This window comes from Cyprinus carpio, chromosome A7 (genome assembly GCF_018340385.1).
Source record: "Cyprinus carpio isolate SPL01 chromosome A7, ASM1834038v1, whole genome shotgun sequence".
Taxonomy (NCBI): Eukaryota; Metazoa; Chordata; class Actinopteri; order Cypriniformes; family Cyprinidae; genus Cyprinus; species Cyprinus carpio.
The window spans coordinates 8,210,561-8,233,338 of NC_056578.1; the positions used below are offsets into that span (position 1 = coordinate 8,210,561).

The 22,778-nt window shown below is 34.1% G+C and overlaps 1 protein-coding gene across 4 annotated transcripts in view; it reads left to right on the top strand.

Moving 5' to 3' along the window:
• The first annotated feature begins 2,065 nt into the window (after positions 1–2,065).
• LOC109101250 (pro-interleukin-16-like) overlaps positions 2,066–22,778 on the top strand; it is a 31,053-nt gene continuing 10,340 nt past the window's right edge. For 2 of the 4 annotated variants that reach the window (XM_042759479.1, XM_042759481.1), the window contains exons 1-14: positions 2,067–2,323; positions 8,337–8,731; positions 11,010–11,122; positions 11,460–11,580; positions 12,928–13,038; positions 14,271–14,373; positions 14,696–14,844; positions 16,556–16,666; positions 16,746–16,860; positions 17,024–17,097; positions 18,286–18,505; positions 19,807–19,924; positions 20,954–21,086; positions 21,282–21,381. In XM_042759479.1, the coding sequence (XP_042615413.1) occupies positions 2,311–2,323; positions 8,337–8,731; positions 11,010–11,122; positions 11,460–11,580; positions 12,928–13,038; positions 14,271–14,373; positions 14,696–14,844; positions 16,556–16,666; positions 16,746–16,860; positions 17,024–17,097; positions 18,286–18,505; positions 19,807–19,924; positions 20,954–21,086; positions 21,282–21,381 (1,876 nt within the window). In that variant the 5' untranslated portion in view covers positions 2,067–2,310. Of the gene's footprint in view, positions 2,324–8,336; positions 8,732–11,009; positions 11,123–11,459; positions 11,581–12,927; positions 13,039–14,270; positions 14,374–14,695; positions 14,845–16,555; positions 16,667–16,745; positions 16,861–17,023; positions 17,098–18,285; positions 18,506–19,806; positions 19,925–20,953; positions 21,087–21,281; positions 21,382–22,778 lie in introns of all 4 variants that reach the window. The other 2 variants (XM_042759478.1, XM_042759480.1) reach the window with 2 other exon arrangements.

Here is a 22,778-nt window from a genome sequence, read left to right on the forward strand (position 1 = left end):
TGAGAGACTCTCTGTGCTATAGGACTGGGGTTAGTTACAATAAATTACCCCTGCAGTTCATTTAACACCAATCCAGCATGTACAGCAAAGCTGCATCTACTAACTTAAACACACACTCAGACAGATAACTCCTTCATATCTACAAACTCTGCAGAACTGGACACTGGAAGACTAAAGTGAAACCGATGCAGGATTCAAACTCATACTGACAAAACTTAAGGCGCATGCATGAAAATGAAAAGATTTGACTGGTAACTATTTGCAATTCCTGAAGGACAGTGCTTGAAAGGCAGTGATTTTGTTGAAGTATGTGCATTTAGCTTGTAGGCTTTGTTTTATTTTTTGTTTTGTTTATTTTCTCTCAGCTGCACACAAGAATCAGAACAAGTGTGAGGTGAAAAGTTATATGAATAGTTAAAATATGCAAAAAGAATAAACCAATCGCAATTCAGTATGCAAATAGATATAAGAAAGAGGACCAATCACAAACATTAATGATGTCATTGCTGTCAGTTTACTGTCTGATACTGTCACTTTTCAGGTTTTTCTGGATAAAAATCTCCATTAATTAAAAAAAAAAAAAAATCTCATCTAGAGTTTTAGAGGAACTGTGCTCAAATTCACAAAGACACTAAAATCTGCAATCAAGTCAGAAATTTCAATATGAACTCAAATATTTTGCATCAAGTTCTTCCAAATGATCTGAGCTGTCATCTATGTTAATCTTACAACTCTTTACTCCCACTGTATGTCAGCGATTGATTCATATGTATTTATTTTTAAGTCTCCAAGGGAATTTTAGGAAATCCTATGAGACAAACCTGATACTTAAATGAAACATGACAGAGAACTCCATAAAGGTTCCTGAGCTATTAAAGAGCAACCTCATGGCAATCAGATATTCCTCTGGGTGAAGCTAGTAACTGCAGCAGTGCTAGTATTTATAGCATTACTGTAAGCTGCCATCGTAGCCATCCCACTCTTCTTACAGACGCTGTGAAATCATGTGTAGAGTTTTGCATCTTTTATTCGTTTTTTTAAAAAAAATTTTTATCTTTGATGCCATACTAAAAGTAGACCAAATTTACCTTTAAGCATATATACACTGCCATTGAAAAGTTTGGGGTGGGTGAGATTTCCTCTGACACACACACACACACACAAACACACAAAATACAGCAATGTTGTAAATGAAATTTTGTAAAATGTTGCAACAATGTTGTAAAAAACAATTTAATTACAAATTACAATTTAAAATAAGACTTTACTATTTTAATAATTATTTAACTGAATTTCAGCATCATTACTCCAGTCTTCAGTGTCACATGATCCTTTAGAAATCATTATAATACGCTTATTATCAATGTTGCTTAATATATTTGTTGAAATCATTTAACTTTTTTTTTCTCAAAAGGTTTTGATGATTGATGAGAGCTGCATTTATTAAATAATAATAATAAAATAATCTAATATTAATGACCCCAACTTTTGAAACATTTTGAATTTAATGCATTAAAAAAAAAAAAAAATTAATGCAGCATTTTTCATTTCCAAAATTTTATCCAATAAAATGCTCCCCTGAATGTCACCTACTTTGTGTCACATGGACTACTTTTATGATCCTTTCTTCTTTTTTCTTTTTTCTTTTTGAGAGCGTAGTCTCTGTCCAATTACACTGTGTGGAAGAAAGCAGCATGAACAATCTTTAGAGAACAAACTTCTCTGTTTGTTATTTTCAAGGAAAAACTTACGTCATGTGGGTTTTAAAACAACATCAGCAAATGTTAACAGAAATGTATCTTTACTTCATCATTCAAATATAACTCCATCTATAACCAATATGCAACTACAATAATCTATTAGCTAAGAATGCATGGATTGAGACACAGAAAATCCTCTTCTCTGTCATCTCTGGTGACCAGTAAAGAAAAGTCTTGCATGTTGACTATAAGGTCACTAACAGATGGAGAAAGTCTCCTTCTCCCTCTCTCTTTAAACTGTCAGACAGGAAGAGGGCTGTGATGTGGTGGCCGGCTCTATGAGACGCCACTTGTGTTCATCTGGCTGCTGGAAAGAGAGAGTAGGCGGCAGTTACAAACGCTCCTCTTAACTCTCTGACAGCCTCTGGCACTACTCTTGAGTGAGAGAGGGCGAGCGAGAGAGACATTTCTGAGCATAGAGGGGGAACTTGTTCAGCGGTGGACTTTTATCATGCTGAACTGACCAGCTTCTTCCCTCTGGAATACTCTACCAAACAACTGCTAGGACGAGACTCGCAACACAGGGATAATTTCACTGCAAGACGCCAAAATGCTCAGCTTTGGTGAGTCTTTCATTCCTCTTCGGTGGAAACTTACATGCGACGTTTAGCCACACCTGATTCAGAGCTCAGAAACAGATGTTTAAGACACAAACTCACATAATTCACCATATGGCATCAACCAAACACATGCAGATAAAACAGCATTGCATGCAATCGCTGCACACGTATCACAGAGCTTGTGCATGTTTCCTTTGATACTCTCCTGAACTCCAGACGCTAATGTTTGTCATAATTAGATCGGATGGAGACCGATCCATCAACATGGTCCCAGCTAAACCATGCAGTCTGTCCAATGCATCAGTGGAAGCATAACATGCGCTGATTCATACTGCAGTTATGAGAGTAACAATTTATTGCCATTATAAAAAAGTTGAAAGTTTCGTCTCAGAATAATTGAATGCAGGGTTTGCTGGGATGGCTTTTAGTCATTGCATAATATGGAAATGGTTTGATTAGAAAAGGCTCCGCTTGCTGGGATCTGACAAATGCTTTTGATTAAAACAGGAATTGTTTATACTGTCACAAACAATGGCAGAGGTGTTTAAGAGAGAGGGGTAATAAACAAGAGAAACGAGAAGAAAAAAAAAATCTAGAGTTGAACTAGCTATTCAGTTAGTTTGCAAATATCAATAATTACCCTAGCAACCACCAAGGGCACCCTACCTAGTAACATCCTAGCAACCACTATTATGTTTCATGCATTATTCAGTTGTATTGTTTTTGATAAAAGGCCATCTGATCATCAGGGAGGACAGGAACTATCAAACAAACACTTTTTCTAAAAGGTTTTCATGGCCATTTATTTATCTAAATGCTACTTCTGTCAAATCATCCTTTCACTTCATTGTTTCCATGAAACAGTGTTACTTTTGGTCTATTTTTCTTTCAGAAGTCTTCAAACTAAACAGTATGAATGCTCTGCGCCAAACATTTCAAACGGGAAACAATTTCATACTGTGCCACTGAAATTACTGCAAATTATATTCTGCACACAGTTGGAAAATAATGTTGCAAATTACAAAAATAGAGTGAATATGCCATTAAAACTTTTCACCTACATCTTACCATTTTAGGTCAGTTTACTTTTTTTGTTTTTAGTACAACATTAGGTGCTAGTTAACTTACACACTGCAAACACAGCTATTCTTAGAGGTAAATGAAATTGCATAGCGCAAATCACATTAATTTACCAATATTGCAATGCGCAAAAACTTTTTAGCATTTTTTTCTTCACTTTTTAAAAACATGCTTATGATGCTTGCAATGTAGAAAACATGTTTTTTTTTTTTTTTTTTTTTTTTTTTTAGGATCAGATTAAACAATTTACTCTAGTCTTAAAATGTTTACAAAAGTGATAGACAAAGAGAAGATGCTTGTTGAATAAATGTAAATGTAGACTATCAGCCTGAGAGCTGATCTCAGTGATTGCAACACGTGTTTTTGCTCCGGCCTAAAGCAGGCAAGCTCAAGGCTTATATTTTCTCATGAATAACCCATACATCTCAGTGATTCATCCAGACATCCATTAAGCAAAACAGAATTAGCTTGTGTAAGACCCCACAAACATACAGTCTTCCACCAATACATTTGAAACACTTGAAACAAAGGCAGGAGCTCAATTGGTTTCAATATAATTTGGTGTTTGCTAGGCTGTCTAAATGTCCTCCTTTTCCCAGACATGTCCTGGTCGGGATTTCTAAATTGCTGATAATGTCCAGGTTTTGTCTTTTTTTTTTAATTTTATTTTGCTGAATGTAATGTAGTTTACTGAAAAGTAGTTTAACCAATAGCATGCAGGCATCAGTCGACCAATCATGGGGCATGAGAAGGGAACAGACTGTAGAGAGCCCATCTATCCAAAGACAAAATCTAGACACTTTAAGCATTTCTGGTGTTGAATGAATTCTAAGTACATTTATTATTAAAAGCATTTCATAATGTTCTTTTTAGCAGCATCATATGACCCCTTTAATAGATAAATCCAAACTTTAGAATTACAGACTGCGTCGTTAAAAGACGCTTTTATGCTGCCTTCACGTGTTAAATAGCATGTAAATAGTGTGTAAATAGACTGTCTAGCGCGATGAATTTTTATATGGTTGTCAACCAGTGGAATGCTTCATTTTATTCTTTCAGACAACAAAGCACTTGAATGCGACAAGCTCGTAATCACGACTTCATAAGTGGGAAATGGGAAATTTTGTGTTTCTCGTTGACACAAGACAGAATGACTTGTGAATAATCATTCCGCCTACCTTTCTGAACATCCTTCACATCAGCAGAACGTCTATGATGACTTTAAATGCCGTCTATGTACTGTAGGTAGGCAGCTCACTAGGAGCCTCACTGTTCATCAGTGTTGGGGGTAACGCATTACAAGTAACGCGAGTTACGTAATCAGATTACTTTTTACAAGTAACTAGTAAAGTAACGCATTACCTTTTAATTTCCAAGATAATATCTGAGTTGCTTTTTCAAATAATTAAAAAATAACACCAGTTACTTTTTTTCCCATTTATTGATTGAATGCTCTCCTGTCCCCATGTTGAGAGAAATCGGGAGTAATATCTTAATTTAGTTCTAGAATAAATTTGAACATGCATTAATTCATCTCACTCCCTAAAAAAAATCAGCTTTTTCCTCAAAATTAATAAAAACAGTTAAAAGCAACTCAGAATATGAATCAAAGCTGCAATAATTAAATATGTTAAATAATACAAATATGCTTTATGTATTTAATCCCATTTTATTAACCAATTTGCTGCTGACCTTCGACGATCCAATTCAACCAAACTAAGCAAAAATTACACAAGATAAACTAACATTTCTTTTTTTTATTGCTGAAGAGTGTTGAACTTTCTTCTTCTGTGTTCTACTGTACAGGTGTTAATTTACATTTCCTTCAGCCTGAGGCTTTTGGTGTGAAAGGGCTTTTACATTTTTCTAAAAATATAATTTTTTATATTAAAAGCAAACAAGCAAGCCCAGCCCAGATTTAAAAAGTAACGCAAAAATAACGTAATGCATTACTTTCAATAAAAAGTAACCAAGTAATGTAATTAGTTACTTTTTAAGGACGTAACGCAATAATGTAATGCATTAAGTAACTTTCCCCAACACTGCTGTTCATTGCATCAGGATCCAAGCTGCTAACAAGCCCAGACAAAGCTCTCTTGGTAGACTAATTACCCTATCAAACTTCAGCAGCACCAGAACCTTAGAACACTTTGTGGACGCTGGAGTCATTTGTCAGTATTTGAAGTTGGGACTTTATGTGGAAACCACTGCCAGAGAAAACAAAGGAGCTGCTGGGTAATGTAGAGTTTAAAGTGAAGTGAAGAAGAAGTGGACTTCGTGACGTTTGGACAAGTATGGTGTCTGTCTCACACTTGGAATTTATCCCTTATGAGAATTAACCATGGTTTTATTATAGTAAAAGTGTAGGCACCATTTTTTTGGCATATTGAATACCATTTGTATAACCACAGTTTTACTACAAATGCCATGGATAAACTATGGTAAGTGTAGCAAGACCATGGTTAATTTGTGGTTCCCATGGTTTAACTATAGTAACCATGTTTTTTTATTTGGTTTTATTTGTAGTAAAACCATGGTTAATTTTCATAAGGGTGTGCTTTGCATTAACCCATCCAAGTGCACATACACAGCAGTGAGTAGTGAACACACACACACATTTGGGGGTTCAGTGCCTTGCTCAAGGGTCTCAGCTCAATTGGGGTATTGAGGGTGGAAGAGAGTGATGCACATTCACACCCCCACCCCAGGAGGCCAGGAGGCCAGGAGTGGGAGCTGCTCTCATAAAGTTTCATTTGTGGAGGTCATAATATTCTTAGACTTCAAACAGGGGAAATGTTTTAATTCTCATATGAGCAGTCTGAATGAAACTGTGTAATGTCTTTCCATATAAGAGATTGATGTCAAAGTAATGTGGATTAAATGTCAAATAAATGTTTGACAGATGATGGAGAGAATGTGTTATGACTATATTTTGACCTCAGAATATGGTTAAGGGATAGTTCACCCAAAGAAATGAAACCCAACCCACATGAGAGCACCCACCCCCCACATTGGTGGATAAGACAGTTTATTCAATCAATCAATTTTGTGTGTGTGTGGAATACAGAAAATATTTGGAAGTACCTTCATAAAGCTCTTTTTCATTGACAATAATATTATAAAGTAAACAACAGCATGACAAATCATAATCTTGAATAAATGTACCAAAATGAAGCAGTCACAATAAATAATTATAAAAAAATAATTCTCACACTCAGTGTAAAATGTTCTTGGAAATTATAATGAATATTTACATTTTATGTAGAAAAACATAGACATTGAATGTTATTTTGTAATTGTTATTTCAAAGATTTTATACATTTATTTCTAATTGTGACATTTGATGTTACATTGACCTAATCAAATTATTAACATTAGAGTTTTTAACTCAAACCTGATCAATAGATCTCATATTTATTTATCAAATCAGATCATGGTACAATATTTTAGAAAACAAGGTGTGTCTCTGTGATATTGTATCTCAATGACAAGTGGTACATTTACTGAAGCCCTGAAGCATAAAATGAGTGAATTTTAGAAATCCTACCATGACAAATAAACTACCGCAATAAAGTATTTATGTCACGTATTATTTACCTGATCTGTCTGTACTGCCCCTCACATTTCAAAGCTTGAGTGACATCTGTGGAGTACATAGGAGCAATATCAGCAAATAACTGCTGACTCCAATGCAGCAAGTTAACTAACTGAGCGTCCAGACAGAATCAATCTGTTAAGTCTCAGACCCCAGAGCTTCTTGCAGACAATACCACAAAAGGACTTCATAATGCATGGATATCTGAGAGGTCGTGAAATGTTGCACGTGAAATCTTCTCTTTGTTCTGCAGTAATGCTCACTATCACCACCAGGTGACTATGACTTCAAACTCACCAAAGTACATCACAGTTTAGACGCCAGCAGTCACAGTATATTCCCTCACGTCAGCATGAATATGAGCTCATCTCACATGACTGGTAATGTATGTGCAGCCAGTCATTTATAATGCATGATGGATCCTGTCATGCCTGTAAGGAAAGAAAACAACAAAACCATGAATATTGTACTCATAATAATTATTCTATTTCTGTTTGCATTTGAGAGATTTGCATGATTAGATTGCATTTAGAAAGAATGAACGAAGAGCCAAAATCAAAATGTCTTAAAGGGGCAGTTTAACCAAAAATAAAATTTCTGTCTTTATTTACTAACCCTCAAGTCTGTCCAAACCTGTATGATGCTATTTTTTGCCTTTAAAAGGAAGATTTTGAATATTATTATTATTATTTATTTATTTATTTATTTATTTTACAACAGATTATATGTGTCAAACTCCAAAAACGATACAAATGCTCAAGTTCTAAGAGACTTCGTGCTGCTTTTTTGTCCTTATTGAAGACTCTGTCACATTGAAAGATTGTTTGTCTGAAATAGAGCTGCATGATGCATTCTTCTGTGTTTCAATAAAAAACAAAAACAGCATCACTGAAAAAAAATGGTGTAGCATTACAACAATTTTTTCTTTATTTACAACTTTGAAAAATACTTTTTTTTACAGTGTAGAAAGACTGGAATAATATTTTCTTGTAAAATGTACTTAAATATTTTTTTTTTACCGTTTTGGAATTAAAACAGCATGAGGGTGAGTAAATAATGACAGAATTTTTTTATTCTACTGTATTGTATTGCATTCTATTCTATTCTAGTTTTATTTTTGCTATTTTTATTTTATTATTTTATTTTATTTCCCTGATTTTGAATACACACAATAATAATAATAAAACTCACAGTCATGGGGCAATACTTTCTCTTTTTTCCTCCGTCATGGATCAGAGAAGAAAAGCGCTTTTATCTTCATCTGTAGGCTCTGTGATTTCTGAGAACACTTAGGACATGGGAGGACTCCTAACTGAATTTTCTAATTGCTCTCGTCTGCAGAGCGGCCCCCTCCATTAGCAGTGATGCATGCTGGGAGAGAACCTCCCTCTGTAGCCATCCTGCCTCTGAGAAACACCCACCACCAGCAGCAGCATCATAGGAGGAGAACCAAGAGGATGGAAAGGGGCAAACCGGGACTGCGCTCCAAGAAACTGGCCATCCTGTCACGGTCGCTCATCATCTGCAGCTCCAGCACCAATGAGGATGCGTCCAGCCCAGAAGAGAGGTACCATGAGCCCTGGGACGCCGGGTTGGAGGAGAAACACCGCTGGGACCCAATGGCAGGGCAGATGGGAAATTCGGAAAAACACATGACGAGGAGCGTCAGCATCCAGACACCTCAAAGGGGCCAAGAAGGCCCCAAAAGAACTATAAGGAGGTCCTTCTCCATCAAGGTATGTGTAACTGATGACATCACAGCAGCTGGGTTTTCCTATTGGTTGCATCTGATGACATCACAGAAGTGAGCTGCACAGATAGAATGAACTTCTGTCAGATTTAAAAAAACTTTCTATGACTCTTTTACCAAATGTGATTATTTCTGAGTAGCTATATAAGTTTTAACACTTACATTTATGCATTTAGCAGACTTAAAATGGAACAGTTTAGGCCTAATTCATGAATGAATTAAAAGTAGTGAAACCTCTTTATAGCTCAGGTGTGGCATTGGATTGCATAGAAGAAAACATATATGTCTGCCAGTCACTAAAGTGTTTGTATATTAGTAAGCCGAAGTTTGTTTATTATGTAGCACATTGCAAAACAAAGAAAAGGGCAAAAGGAAAGAAAATTAAAATTTTTAAATAGATGATGCTGCAATAATAACGGTGCAATAAAATGTTATTTATTGTATCACATTCTGTGAGCAAGTTGTGCAGAAAAAAAAAAAAAATTAAATATATATTACATTACAAATGACCATGGACAAAAATTCAGAACAGTAATCATACAGTGTGTAATAGGAGACGGACACCTATAAAACTTTTAGAAATTGTCTCATGATGATGATATCTGAGCATGCCAGAGTATTTCTCAAAAGTTTTCCATGCAATGTTAAATCTGGCTTGCCTGCCTGGATCACAGGGATGTCTCCTGCTGAAATGAATCATTATCACATGGCTGGTGTGTTGGGAGATTCTGTGGTTCTGCCCAACTCATTGCTCCTGCACAAAAGAGAGCTTGTTGTGAACCAGAGAAACACAGAACGCAGCGCTTATACAGCTCACATAGGACATTCCTGTGAAGTCTTAAAGCATAACATACTGATAAAACACCCCATGACCTTTGCACAACATTGAAACAACATTTACTTTGCAATGGCACTGCTGGGATTTAATGAATAAGAGATAATATGCTATGTTCAGAAAGGAATGATATAGCCGGATGATTAACTTGCGCCATTACCTATTCTGGCCAAGATCAGCCAACTTTAACAAGAAGAAAAAAAAAAAAAGCCTGACAGACAAGTAAAATAGCCAACCACAGTTCATTTAGTTTTATGAATTTCGTTTTAAGAACTGAATCCGTCTTCTGTTGCACTCCTAAACGGTTAAATAGGCCTAAATACAGCCAGCCTAAAAGTGGGTAAATATAGAATTGGGTGGGAGGGAGCATTTCATTTTCACACACTTTTTATAATCTGAAAAACAGAAACCGACAACAAAACAGTAACAACCCATGTTATAACTGAAATAAACCAAGTTCTATATTAAAACAGATCACCAATACAAGTTCAGCCTAGAAAAACTTAGATGAGCAGTGTAGCCAATAACAGACATATCTGTTGATTTGTTAAACGCAATGGCCAATCAGAGGCATTAATTACAATTCACTCAAAAGGTTTTTTTCTGTTTGTTTGTTTTTTTTGTACATGCTCTTGAATCAGTTCATTATAACTAGGGATGTAAAGATTCCTTCAACCCCCGTACGATACGATTCACTATACTGATTTCACAATATGATATTATCACTGGATTTTAATCACGATCCAAACAAAGATTCTACGTACATGCTGCAAGAGCAGTTTCTATTCTAAATTAGATTGCATAATTCTGAAATCTTAAGCAGAACGGTCTGACTTGAACTTTGTGAAATTATGCTACATAAAACGTTTGCAAGAAACAAAAACAGCAGACGGTCTGAAGGAGAACACAGATTCACTCTCTGCCAGCAGGTGAAAAAGGTGAGAAAGGTCTCGTCAACCATATTGCATTGTGGGATACAGTGTTTCGCAGTTGATCATGTGAATATTTCATGCATACAGAACATTCGTATACTGTGCACAGCAAACATACTGCATGCTGCAAAAATAGTATGAGTATGTTAGTATGGTATTTCCAGCAAAAGTGGGAGTGAAGATTTTATAAGCACTTGGCAGTTTTGATCATGATGATTTTTGTTTCCTAAGCCCTGCATATATGAAGTTACTCTGGTAAAACGAGCCTGTGCCACTCTTTATTACTCATCTAGTTAATTCGGTGAAACATTGCAGTTTTTTAAAGTAGGGCCTGTAAAGGTCACTAATGTGGTTCATGGTCTAATAAAGCACAGCTGTTATGGTCACATTTACCTCAGCTGTCAAACCGTAGATTTTTTTTGGGTTGTTAACAGCTCTTTTTATATGGAGGAATAGTAGTGCCTTGTCTGACTGATCTGATGGCCCCTGTGAAACAGGAAAGCAGTTTCTGGAGAATGTGTGTCGCCACACGGGAAGAGGGTCTACAAGTGGGTGATAACAAACTTCAGTCCGGCAACAATGGTGCTACTGTTGGACAAGATTTACACAGGTAATAATCAGCTCATTCTGACTGCTTTATATGTTGTCCAAACACAGGGTTCAACAATAAGGATCTTTCTGCTGGGTCAAAAGAGCAGCTCATTTCACTGAAGCATTTTTTATAGTTAATACACTGTAAAAAAAAAAAAATGTCTTAAATCATAAGACCCACACTGAAGCTGGTCCATCTATCCATACTTACTGTTGAACCCTCTAAAAAATGTCCTATTCACATATTCCCATAAAAATGCATGCAAACATGAACCACACATACACACAGCTCTCTGCATTTAACAGAATAAACGTAAGTGCCTTAATGCACATATTCTGTTGTTTTCTGTCTCTAGGGACACATATATCTACTTTGGAGACAGACTTGCCCCATTTAACGGACAGAGTATAAACAATCAAACTAAACTGGAGGCTGATCCAGAGAAAAGGCCCGTGCTGAAGACCACCAGCACTGAAGTAAGACTTTACCAGCTGTTTGTCTATTACAAACATAAAAACATTCCTCTGATCTGATCTGAGGCCAGTTCTGTGGGATTGGAATAGATGAACGTCTATTCTAAGCATTCTGAAAATGTCAGACGACCGGCCAAGATCCTAAATAACTCCTACACTCCTACAAACTCAGCTATGCCTCTGACAGCAGGCGCACATTGCTTTGCAAAAATCAGGAGGCTATTTCTCTGAACAAACCGTCTGTTGTTTAATTTGAAAAATCCAACAAAATGCTCTTTAGTTGAGAATGGTTTCAATATTACAGAAATACTTAAACTAATCAGTGAACTTCAAAAATATCATGCAACTGACTGCTTTGGAAAAATGTATAGGAACTCTTATAAATCAGACTGTCTGAAACAGTTTTAATAACTGCTCGATTCTTTTTTAGTAAAATTAAACATTTTGGTATGGAGTTAAGCAAAGATATAAGTTATGTTTACTCAAACAAGATTAACATTACAAAAAGAAAAAGAATGAACTTTCATGAGTTTTACATTAATTGAAGAAAATGTCAATGCAAACTCGTAAAAAAAAAAAAAAAAAAAATTCAAAACATTTTTAAACATACTTAAAATATACGAAAAATAGCCAAAATAAATATTTTGGCTACATGAAGGTTGAAACTAAATATATTGAATTTTTTAAAAGATATATTTCATCGAACGTCAATGTTTAAAATATAAATTTAAAATACATTATGGCAATTTTTTTTTTTTTTTTTTTTTTTGCTTTATCGCTATAATTCCAGAGTGTCGTGTGTTGGTTGCTAGGTTGTTGCTAGGTGGGTATTTACTGGCGTCAGTCAAAAGAGCCCACCGTAAATTTGCTAGATATGGCTTGGTCCTTTTTTAATGTCAAATATGGGATTATTTCAGCCGTTATCATATGCCAGATGAAAACTGTACGTCCGATCACTTAGAAAAATAAAGATATACTTCTCTCCAAAAGCAACATGATTTGAGGTATAATCTGTTGTGCAAATGGTGTGAGACAAGTTATAATCAATTATGGTTTCTTCAAATCCCTGACCCAAAGAATAAAAAATAGTGATGCTTACCTTAGAAAACAGCGCAGAACCATCTAAGCATACTTGGTTCGCCCTCTCTTCAAGCAGATCTGAAATGCACAAGTCAAATGTGATTAAACAGACTTTAGCCAACACCGAATCCATTCAAGACACTGAGCAGATCCCAGATGCAGCAGAAACTAATTTAATTCAGGACGGAAAAAGAGACACAGAATGGTACAGGGTTTTCGGTATGATTTTGAGGAGAATCATAGCATGTTTGTCTGTTGTTTGTACTGCAGGGTTTCTCTCCATGTGAAAGCAGAGCTCTGTTCGCTAATGTCAATGAATCAGACCAGCTTGGCTACACTTATGGAGAAAAGGAGGCAATGGGAAACAACAATAACTTGAAGGTGCGGAGCAGACCCTGTTTTTCCCTTCAGCTGGAAAATCCTCAGGTTCAGAGTGATCTTTGTGAACTTTAGCTTAATAAGGGTCATATGTTTCTATGTTTCGAAAGAGGGGTGGGTGGTATGACTGAAATGGATATGTGATGGATGCAAGTTTCTGCCTTATTGTCCTATTTTTTTATTATTAAAAAAGTCATATTTTGAGATATTTACAGTTTGAAAGTTTAGGGTCAGAAAGTTATTATTTTTAATTGTTCAAAAGTTGTGTTGTGTTTTGAAGTCTCTTATGCTCATCAATGATGCATTTATTTGAACAAAGGCCTAGTAAAAAGAGTAATATTATAAAATGTTATTACAATTTAAAATATCTAGTTTCTGTTTGGATACACATTAAAATCTAATTTATTCCTGTGATCAAAGCTGAATTTTCGGCATCATTACTCCAGTCTTCAGTGTCACATGATCCTTCAGAAATCATTCTAATATGCTGAAAATAACACACACACATACACACACACACACACACACACATCAGAATTCTTCAAAAGAGCAGCATTTATTTGAAATACAAACCTTTTGTAACATTATAAATGTCATTATTAATGTCTCACTTTATCACTCTTGATTCTTTTAATGTTTCCTTGCTGAATAAAAGTATTAATATCTTAAAAAACGAATCTTACTGACCCCAAACTTTTGAATGTTAGTATAGTCGCATTGTGAGATATATTGTCATGGTTACCAGAAAATCAGTTGCAAGAGAATAGCGTCCCAACTGTGAGATATAAAGTAGCAATAACAAGAAATAAAGTCACATTTATGAGAAATAAGGTTGTACATGTGAGATATAAATACAATTACATTAAATAAAATTACAGTTACTTGCTGTGATTTTATAATACAACTTAATTTACTTTATATTTGCTTATCATTTTATTAAGAAGAGTTTATTAAATAACCATGTGGTAATTTTTAGGATAATCCAAGAAGTGTTTGGGACAAATCCTATTATGTATTTTTGCATTAATCCAAGGTTTTTTTTTTTTTTTTTTTTTTTACACCAAAATGTAATGCAGTCCTGTCCACTGTTAAACACACTGAAATACAGTATCTATCACTGTATAAAGAATACAGTGTACATCAGCCGACACATTTCTAGAGTCACACGCTATGTTCTAAGTGATTTCTAATATACTGTTTCTTCTAGCATACTAATACCATGCACATGTTTGCAGATGCCAGTTATTAAGGTATCAGACGATGACAGCAAGAACTGTGACAACGAGGATCAGAGCTGCCTAGAGACGTCCTGCAAAAGATCTCGCTCCAACTCCACCAGTGAGACAAACCTGCATGAACACAATCCAACTCAAACCACCTTTAACTCAATGCAAGAGTCACAACACTATCCCAATGAATCTCTCAGTGTTTATTTTTATAGTATCATTTAATTATGCTAATCCCAGTGCACTGAAGAAAAGCAGCCTCTTTGTTACATAACTTCTTAAACTCATCACACAGAAGATGTGAACACGTTTTGTGCTCCTGAACATAAACATATGATGTTGGACTCTTGCTCTTCTGATGCTTACATGCTTTTTTACATTGTCCAACATCGAGAGCACCTCTTATGTAACTTCACATATCCACATGGTTTTAGGCGTTCACCCGTACTGGATCGGAGACTTGGATACCATCATTATGAAGACGCCAGAGCTGTTCCGGTGTCCCGCCCACGCCAGCGCAGGCTTTTACGGCAACAGGAAGTCTCTCTCTCAGCAGCTGGAATTCCCTCACAGCATTCCACAGGTGAGGGAGGGAGAGCTGGTCACAGAATCTGGACTCTTTTGGTTGCATTAAAGGGATATAAAGGAAAGCGATATGAAAATTCGTCCATCATTTACTCACCCGCATGTTGTTCCAAACCTACAGCAGTTTCTTTCTTCTGTTGAGCACAAAAGAAGATATTCTGAAGAATGTTGGTAACCAAACAGTTTAAGGTAGCCATTGACTTCCATATTATTTTTTTCCATACTATGGAAGTCAATGGCAACTGTTTTTCAGAATGCATTTTGTGCTGCGTTGGCCAGTGGAATGGGGAAAAAAGCAAGGTCTCGAGAAGCGTTTTTTTTTTAAAAGTTGAACTTATTTTAATCTGAGTTGCTCTTTTACAATAAAAGTCAGATGCAAATGGGCATACTTTAATGTTCATATTAATACAAAGCTTTCTCTCATGTCTGCCCACAAACTAAGCTGCAAAAATTGGTCATTCAGACATTGTCATGGTCTATCACTATAATGTATGGTCCAGTGTTATTTTAGTATTATTTATATACTGTAGCTACTATTACAGTAATTATTAATATTCTAAATTAGCTTTATATATTTATATTTATATTTTTCATTTTAATTTTGAATTAAAGTTTTTGTTATTTGATGTTTTTGTCATGTTTATTAGCCTTTTTTAGTTTTAGTTATAGCAACTAAAACTGACTAACTATAGTAACTATATTTTATTTCCAAAGGCAACGTTATTTAACTTATGTTATTTGCGAAGGAAACATTTCCAATTTTCATTCGCAAATTTACATTTTATTTTATTTAAAATTTATATCAATTAACAAATTAAAAATAATAATTTTAGGTTTAGTTAACAGTAATAATACTTGTATGGTCAAAAAATTATTTTATATATATTAATTTTATATAATAATAACGTTATACACCACACACAATATATATATATATATAATATATATATAGCTGTAAGTATAAAATTAAAAATAATTGCATTTTATGTTATTTTATTTTGGTTTTTTTTTACATTTTTAAATGATTAAATTATTAGTTTTTAATTATAAAATTAAATGCTCAATTATAAATTGTAATTATCAAATTTTTTTAAATTGTCCGCTATACCAGATGTAGAAAAATCTCAACATTTTTATAGCACGGTATACATCAAGTGATCACTTTTTGTCTAGCACAGTCCCTCATCTTGCAGGCTGATTGTGAGTGTAAAGTTGAGGAGGACTTTACTGCGAAAAGAATGAAAATTAGTTTAATTATATCAGAGTGCCTGGTTATACTGGATTGCTGAAGTTTAGTGAATAAGCAGTGGGTGTTTACACTGAAATAAATCAGTGTTGCAGCTGTTTAGTTCAGGACTGAACAGTTCTAGATGAGAGAACGGCAGTGAATGGTGAATGCCTGGCACTTTATTTGATAAGGTCATCATTATATTAGTAATCAAATAAGTGGCTGTTGCAGTAAGTGCTCAAAGCATCTCTCCTTCTCTAGAAGTGCTCTCTACAAAGTACTTTCCCCCTCCACATCAGCAAAGTGTCTATTTTTAATGAATGTCATGGGAATGGCACATGTTACTCAAATACACTATGACTACTTCTGCTCTGTGTAGCAGAATTTCATGAACTGAAAACATCTCATATTGTCCTTTTTGGCCCTGAACATAGGCCTTTGACCTGCTTACCACATCATTTGTGATTTTTGGTCTCTGCAGGCTGTGGTTAGACCTTCTCGCTCTCTAAGTTCAGCACACTTGGTCCCTTCCTGCAGTAGCGTACAGGCCTTCATCATCTCCAACATCGTCCTTATGAAGGGCCATGGAAAGGTATCCAAACACATGTATGCAACAAAAAATATGATGCATTGAATTTTTAATATATGAACGGCAGTTCCCGGTATTCCAGGGTCTGGGATTCAGTATAGTAGGAGGAAGAGACAGCATGTATGGCCCAATGGGGATTTACGTGAAGACCATCTTTCCTGGAGGCGCAGCGGCTGCTGATGGAAGACTACAGGAAGGTGGACTCTTTAAGCTAAATATCGCACTGTAATTGGTAATGCATGAGTATATCTATCCAGATCTATCCAGATACTCACTTCAAAATAAAGCTTTCCCATCAACACTCTCAGCTGCATCACCCAGAAATGTATAGAAAACTATATTAGTGTTTCTGGTTTACAGGAGACGAGATACTAGAATTGAATGGCGAATCACTGCACGGCTTGACCCATGAAGATGCCTTACACAAGTTTAAAGTGAGTAACCTCACTTGGATGGCTTCATATTTTAAAGATGAATTGCCAAAGAAACATAAGTATATTGGGAGACTGATGGGATGTTTAAAGGGCTGACAGCTGATATAACTTTAATATAAAAATTAATGTAAAATGCCACAGTAAAACCTCTAATTGGTTAACTATAAGTGGAAAAAATAAATTTAACCTACTTTTTTAATTGTATGTATAAATATATTTTGCCATTTAATATTTATATTTTATTTCAGCTATGTATAATATATATATATATATATATATATATATATATATATATATATATATATATATATATATATATATATATATATATATATATATATATATATATATATATATATATATATATATATGTATATATATATATATATATATATATATATATATATATATATATATATATATATATATATGTATATATGTATATATATATATATATATATATATATATATATATATATATATATATATGTATATGTATATATATATATATATATATATATATATATATATATATATATATATATAATAACAACATTGGTATGGACAAAAGGGATATATGATAGTATGATATCATGGTGATGGCATAAACCACACAATATGCTTATTTTGCTGTGAATATAAATATAAAATTAAAACTCATTACATTTTATGTTTAAGTTCCAAAATTAAATTTTTATTATAAAATAATACAATTTATTTTTTTTTTAGAAAAATTTAACGTTTAAACATAAACTTTTAATTAAAACTGAATAGTGTGTATATATAATTTAATATATATATATATATATATATATATATATATATATGTATATACATATATGTATATATATATTTATATAGAATATTGTATATATATATATATATATATATATATATATATATATATATATATATAATATATATATATATATATATATATACATATTCTATATAATATGTATTACTTATATATGAATTTATAAATTAAAGTTTTAATGTGCAAAAAAATATGAAAAATACAGTTACAATACAGTGTAATTCTCATAAAAACAACCATAGTGACCCGTTTTTAACATGAATTTTAACATGAATAGTGATATAATACTGATTAATCCACCTAGACAATAAGTCGATCTATCACTAATCCATCAGGTTTTACCAGCAATAAACTGTGTCTGTCTTTCTGAACAAGTGAAGAAGGGTTTGTTAACGCTGGTGGTGAGGACCAGTCTGCGGGTGGGCGCCGTGCCGGGCAGCCATGGCCAGGTGTCTCAGTTATGCCGATCCAGATCTCTGAGCTCCAGCACTGGTATCAGTCGAGTCAGTGCTGATCTGGGAGACTATAACTGCCTCAATAACCCCGCAAAAGCCCAGGACAGAGTCATGATGGAGATCACGCTGCAGAAGGGTGAGCATCCGAATCTCAGTAATCAAAGTTTTGATCAAAATTAACAAGATTTTAAATTCAGTGCAATTGAAAATTCTCATGCAGAGCTAATGCATGACTTCAGAAGAGTTATATATAATGCAAAAGTTGTATGGACTAGTTTTATAATGTGGTAATGATGATTTACTGTGCTTTTTGAAGCTTGAAGACTTCAGTGCCTATAACTGCACAGTAAAAATTACTAGAGTTGCTTGTTTTGTGTTTCAGAAAGAAAATCATACATGTTTGAATTTACAGATTTCTGACTGGTTTAAAAAACTGCATTGCAGTTGTAGGTTGGACAATTCTGTCATTCTGGGTTAATGTAGAAGGCTCCGAAACATATGCACAACACAACTTGTGTGTTATAAACACTGTGATGTACTCTGCCCAGCTGTTGCTGAAGTTTCGTGCCACACATCAGTCAAACGCTTTCATTCTGAGCCTTGCACATAAACATCTTCAGAGCCTTATTTGTGTAGCTGCACGACAGCACAAATTCAATCACAAATTCGTGAGTTACTAAAAATACTTAACTGACTGTAAGGACATGGTCTCATCTTCACTGTAATGTTGTCTTAAAGTGATAGTTCACCCATTAATGAAAGTCCTGTCATCATGTTGTTTGATTTTCTCTTACGGTGGAGATGTACGTTTCGAAACAGATAAAAAAAACATTTGTGAATTGTACTGTCAAACTTCAAAAGGACAAAAACCATAAAAGCAGTATAAAAATAGTCCCTTGTGTGTTAAATTCTGAAGTTTCAAGACTACTTAATAAACAGCTTTCAAATGGCATCTCTAAAATTCAAGATCGTAAACAATGTTTTGGGGTGTAAAACATAAATAAAGACCAGTCCCCTTGGTAATGGTCTTTAAGGATTTAAATGGATTTAGGGGAATAAAGAAAAAGAAAAAAGAAGAGTAAAAGAACAGTTTGCGTCACTGGATATTTCTCTGTCATTTGACATTTTTATTGTAAAAAAAAAAGGTCAAATATTTCATGTTTAGAAATATTTTTAAAAATCTTACCTCGCACTCTTTCACTGAAGCTCATTATCAAGTGTCATTTTGACGTTGACGAGTGCTGAGGCAGGTCAGCCTAAAAATGTGACTTTTTTTTGGTCAAATATTACATATTGGAGGGGACAGTTTGGCCATTTCTAATAACTTGGTGGTTACAGCCCTGCTAAAATCATATGTTATTGTAATAGATTATGATGCCTACAAATATCTGAGAAGGAAATGTAAAAATGTGTCGTGTCTTTTCTGCTTTTGCTCAGAGTTTGGTGTAGGTTTAGGTATAGGCCTGTGCTGTGTACCTTCTGCTGGCGGCTGCCCGGGAATCTACATTCACACGCTGTCACCAGGATCAGTGGCCCACATGGACGGACGATTAAGGTGTGATACATCAATATAAAAGACAAAGATCATATGAGATGCTAGTGTTGGCTTTTGTAAATTTTTTTTACTTAGCCAGTCTTTATTTAAATGGCCATAGTCTACAGCAAGGGTGGCCAATGTCGGCCCTACAGAGCCACAGTCCTGAAGAGCTTTGCTCCATCATTGGTAAAAACCTGGTTAGCTGGTTCAGGTGTTTGATTAGGGTTGGAGCAAAACTCTGCAGGACTGTGGCTCTCCAGGACCAACTTTGGCTCCCCTGTTCTACAGTATATGATTCATGGAGAAAATAAATCCACCTACCTGTAAGTAACAAAAATATTATATTTAAATATTATTATGTTCTCATATGTAATTTACATAAATTTCTATGCACCCTTTCAAACTATTTTCTCCATTCACAAAGTTTGAATAATCTTAATAATCTCAATTTAGTTATATAAAATATGTTTTATAAAATACTATTTCAGTCTTTCTACTTCAAAACTCCATGTTTAATTCAATGTTACTTGCCGCTTCTTTCTGTGAAATTTACAATTACTGAGTGAAAATTGTTTCTACACCATTTTTTTCATGCTGGGAACTACAGATCCACTGCCCAGTTAGTTAGGTCAACAAAAATGATTTAGTTAACTGAAATGTTACAATATAAATGGATTGGACGTAATGAAATTATGTTCAAGAATGTTGGATTAGCTCATTTCAACAAAGTAATGTGCTCTGGTTTTATTAAAGCAAAAACTAGTTAAATTGATGTTGTGAGGCTACTTTTAGGCAGGCAAGCTTCCAAAATGTTTTACTTTAAAATTAAGATGTATTAAGCTGAAAATGTAACAGTTGAAGCTGGTCATTTTTGGTAACCATAATAGGCCTATATAAACTGCACATCGTGATATAAATGGCAACATTCTTTTATTTGTGGTTTCAAGACGGTTTTAACAAGTAACCAAACTGCAGTGCTGTGAATTGTTGTAATAATGTGTGCAGTTGCTGGGATGTTAGTAAGTCGTATAAGTGAATGTTTATCAGATGTGGTGATGAGATCATGGAGATCAATGACACGGTGGTTTGCAACATGACGCTGAACGATGTGTACACGGTTCTGAGTCAGTGCAGCCCGGGACCGGTTCAGATCATCATCAGTCGACACCCTGACCCAAAAGTAGGTCTGCTTTCCTTTCAGACATATAAGAGAACATCACAGGCCAGATTTATTAAGTCACACTAACAAAAGCTGTGCTAGAACAATCTACACTTCACTGTGGCTGTGATCAGTCAACACTCACTTTTGCCTTCATAGCTCTAAGTTGTCAGAGAGTGTTAAAACATAAATGCTACAAATTGCATGTGTTTGAAGGTTTCTGAGCAGCAGCTGAACGAGGCCATTGCCCAGGCGGTGGAGCACAGCAGACTGAGGAGAGACAGGAGTCAGTGGAGTATGGACGGATGTAACAGCAGTGAGTTATTGATCTTTTGTTTGCTCTTTAATCAACTTGTGACAGTCATTTCCAAGGCCTGTTTCACACATCCTGCATCTGCAGTTTTTAAGTAATGTTGCAGCGTAATTGCAACTGTAACTGTAGCTCTACTGTATGCTGCAAGTCAAGTGATTTTGGGTCACTGAGTACTTCTTTTATTAATGCAGCCGGGAGTGGATCAACATTTTCAGTAAATCTGATTAATTTTATGAGGACCACAGTTGCATCCAAATGGTAATGCATCTTAGCATTGGGTGGTTGTGTTTGGATTTAGTCAGATTTACTGGGGAAAAAATGCTGCTTACAGTCATGTGTGAAACAGGCCAAGCTGAACACTGTTTTAGTTATAAAGCTATGCTTAACTTAGAAGTGGGAACTTGAGACTCATGACTTGGACTAAAAAAGATGAAACTATTATAAACAATAAAATTGTTTAACAATATAAAATATATAAACAATAATATATTATATATTAAAAAAGATGAAACTATTATAAACAATACAATTGTTTAACAATAAAAAAATATATAAACAATAATATATTATATATTAAAAAAGATGAAACTATTATAAACAATAAAATTGTTTAACAATAAAAAATATATATAAACAATAATAATATTATATATATATATATATATATATATATATATATATATATATATATATATATATATATATATATATATATATATATATATATATATATAATATAATCTAACACAGGAACTTAAATCTATTACACTGGTTCAAGAAAGCATTATTTTCTAAACTTGTTGTACAGGTATAAACTAAATGCATCAATTTATCCTTAATCTATCAGTACATTGGAAAAAAATGGCGTAGAAACAATTTTAACTCTGTAATTATAAAAATATTATAAAAAATATAAATTATAAAAAAAATATAGCAATGTCAAATATATCAATGTTTGTATGTGTGTAAATGTGTGTGTGTGTGTGTATAGACATTTACTATTAATAATTACTAATATTAGTCATAAAAAATATAAAAAATATTATACTACTCTGTTAGATATTGTAATTTGTAAGTGTTTGTGTAGAGTACAAATAAACTGCGCAATCATGAGTTAATTATCAATTTGTTTGTATAATAATAATAATAATAATAATAATAATTTAAATCTATTAATTAAAAGGATTGGTACTAAATGGAAACCTGAATAAATTATAATTATTATTATTTCAATTAATTTATTAATTATGAACTCATGGAAATTCATAGGTCAAAAAGTGTGGAATCCTGGACTTGAATCAAGGGCTCAGATGTGCCATGTCTGCTTAGTGTCTTGTTTACTATTTGTACAAAATGAACTTGTCCATGATTATTTCTACTGTGAAGTAGATCAGTAGTTG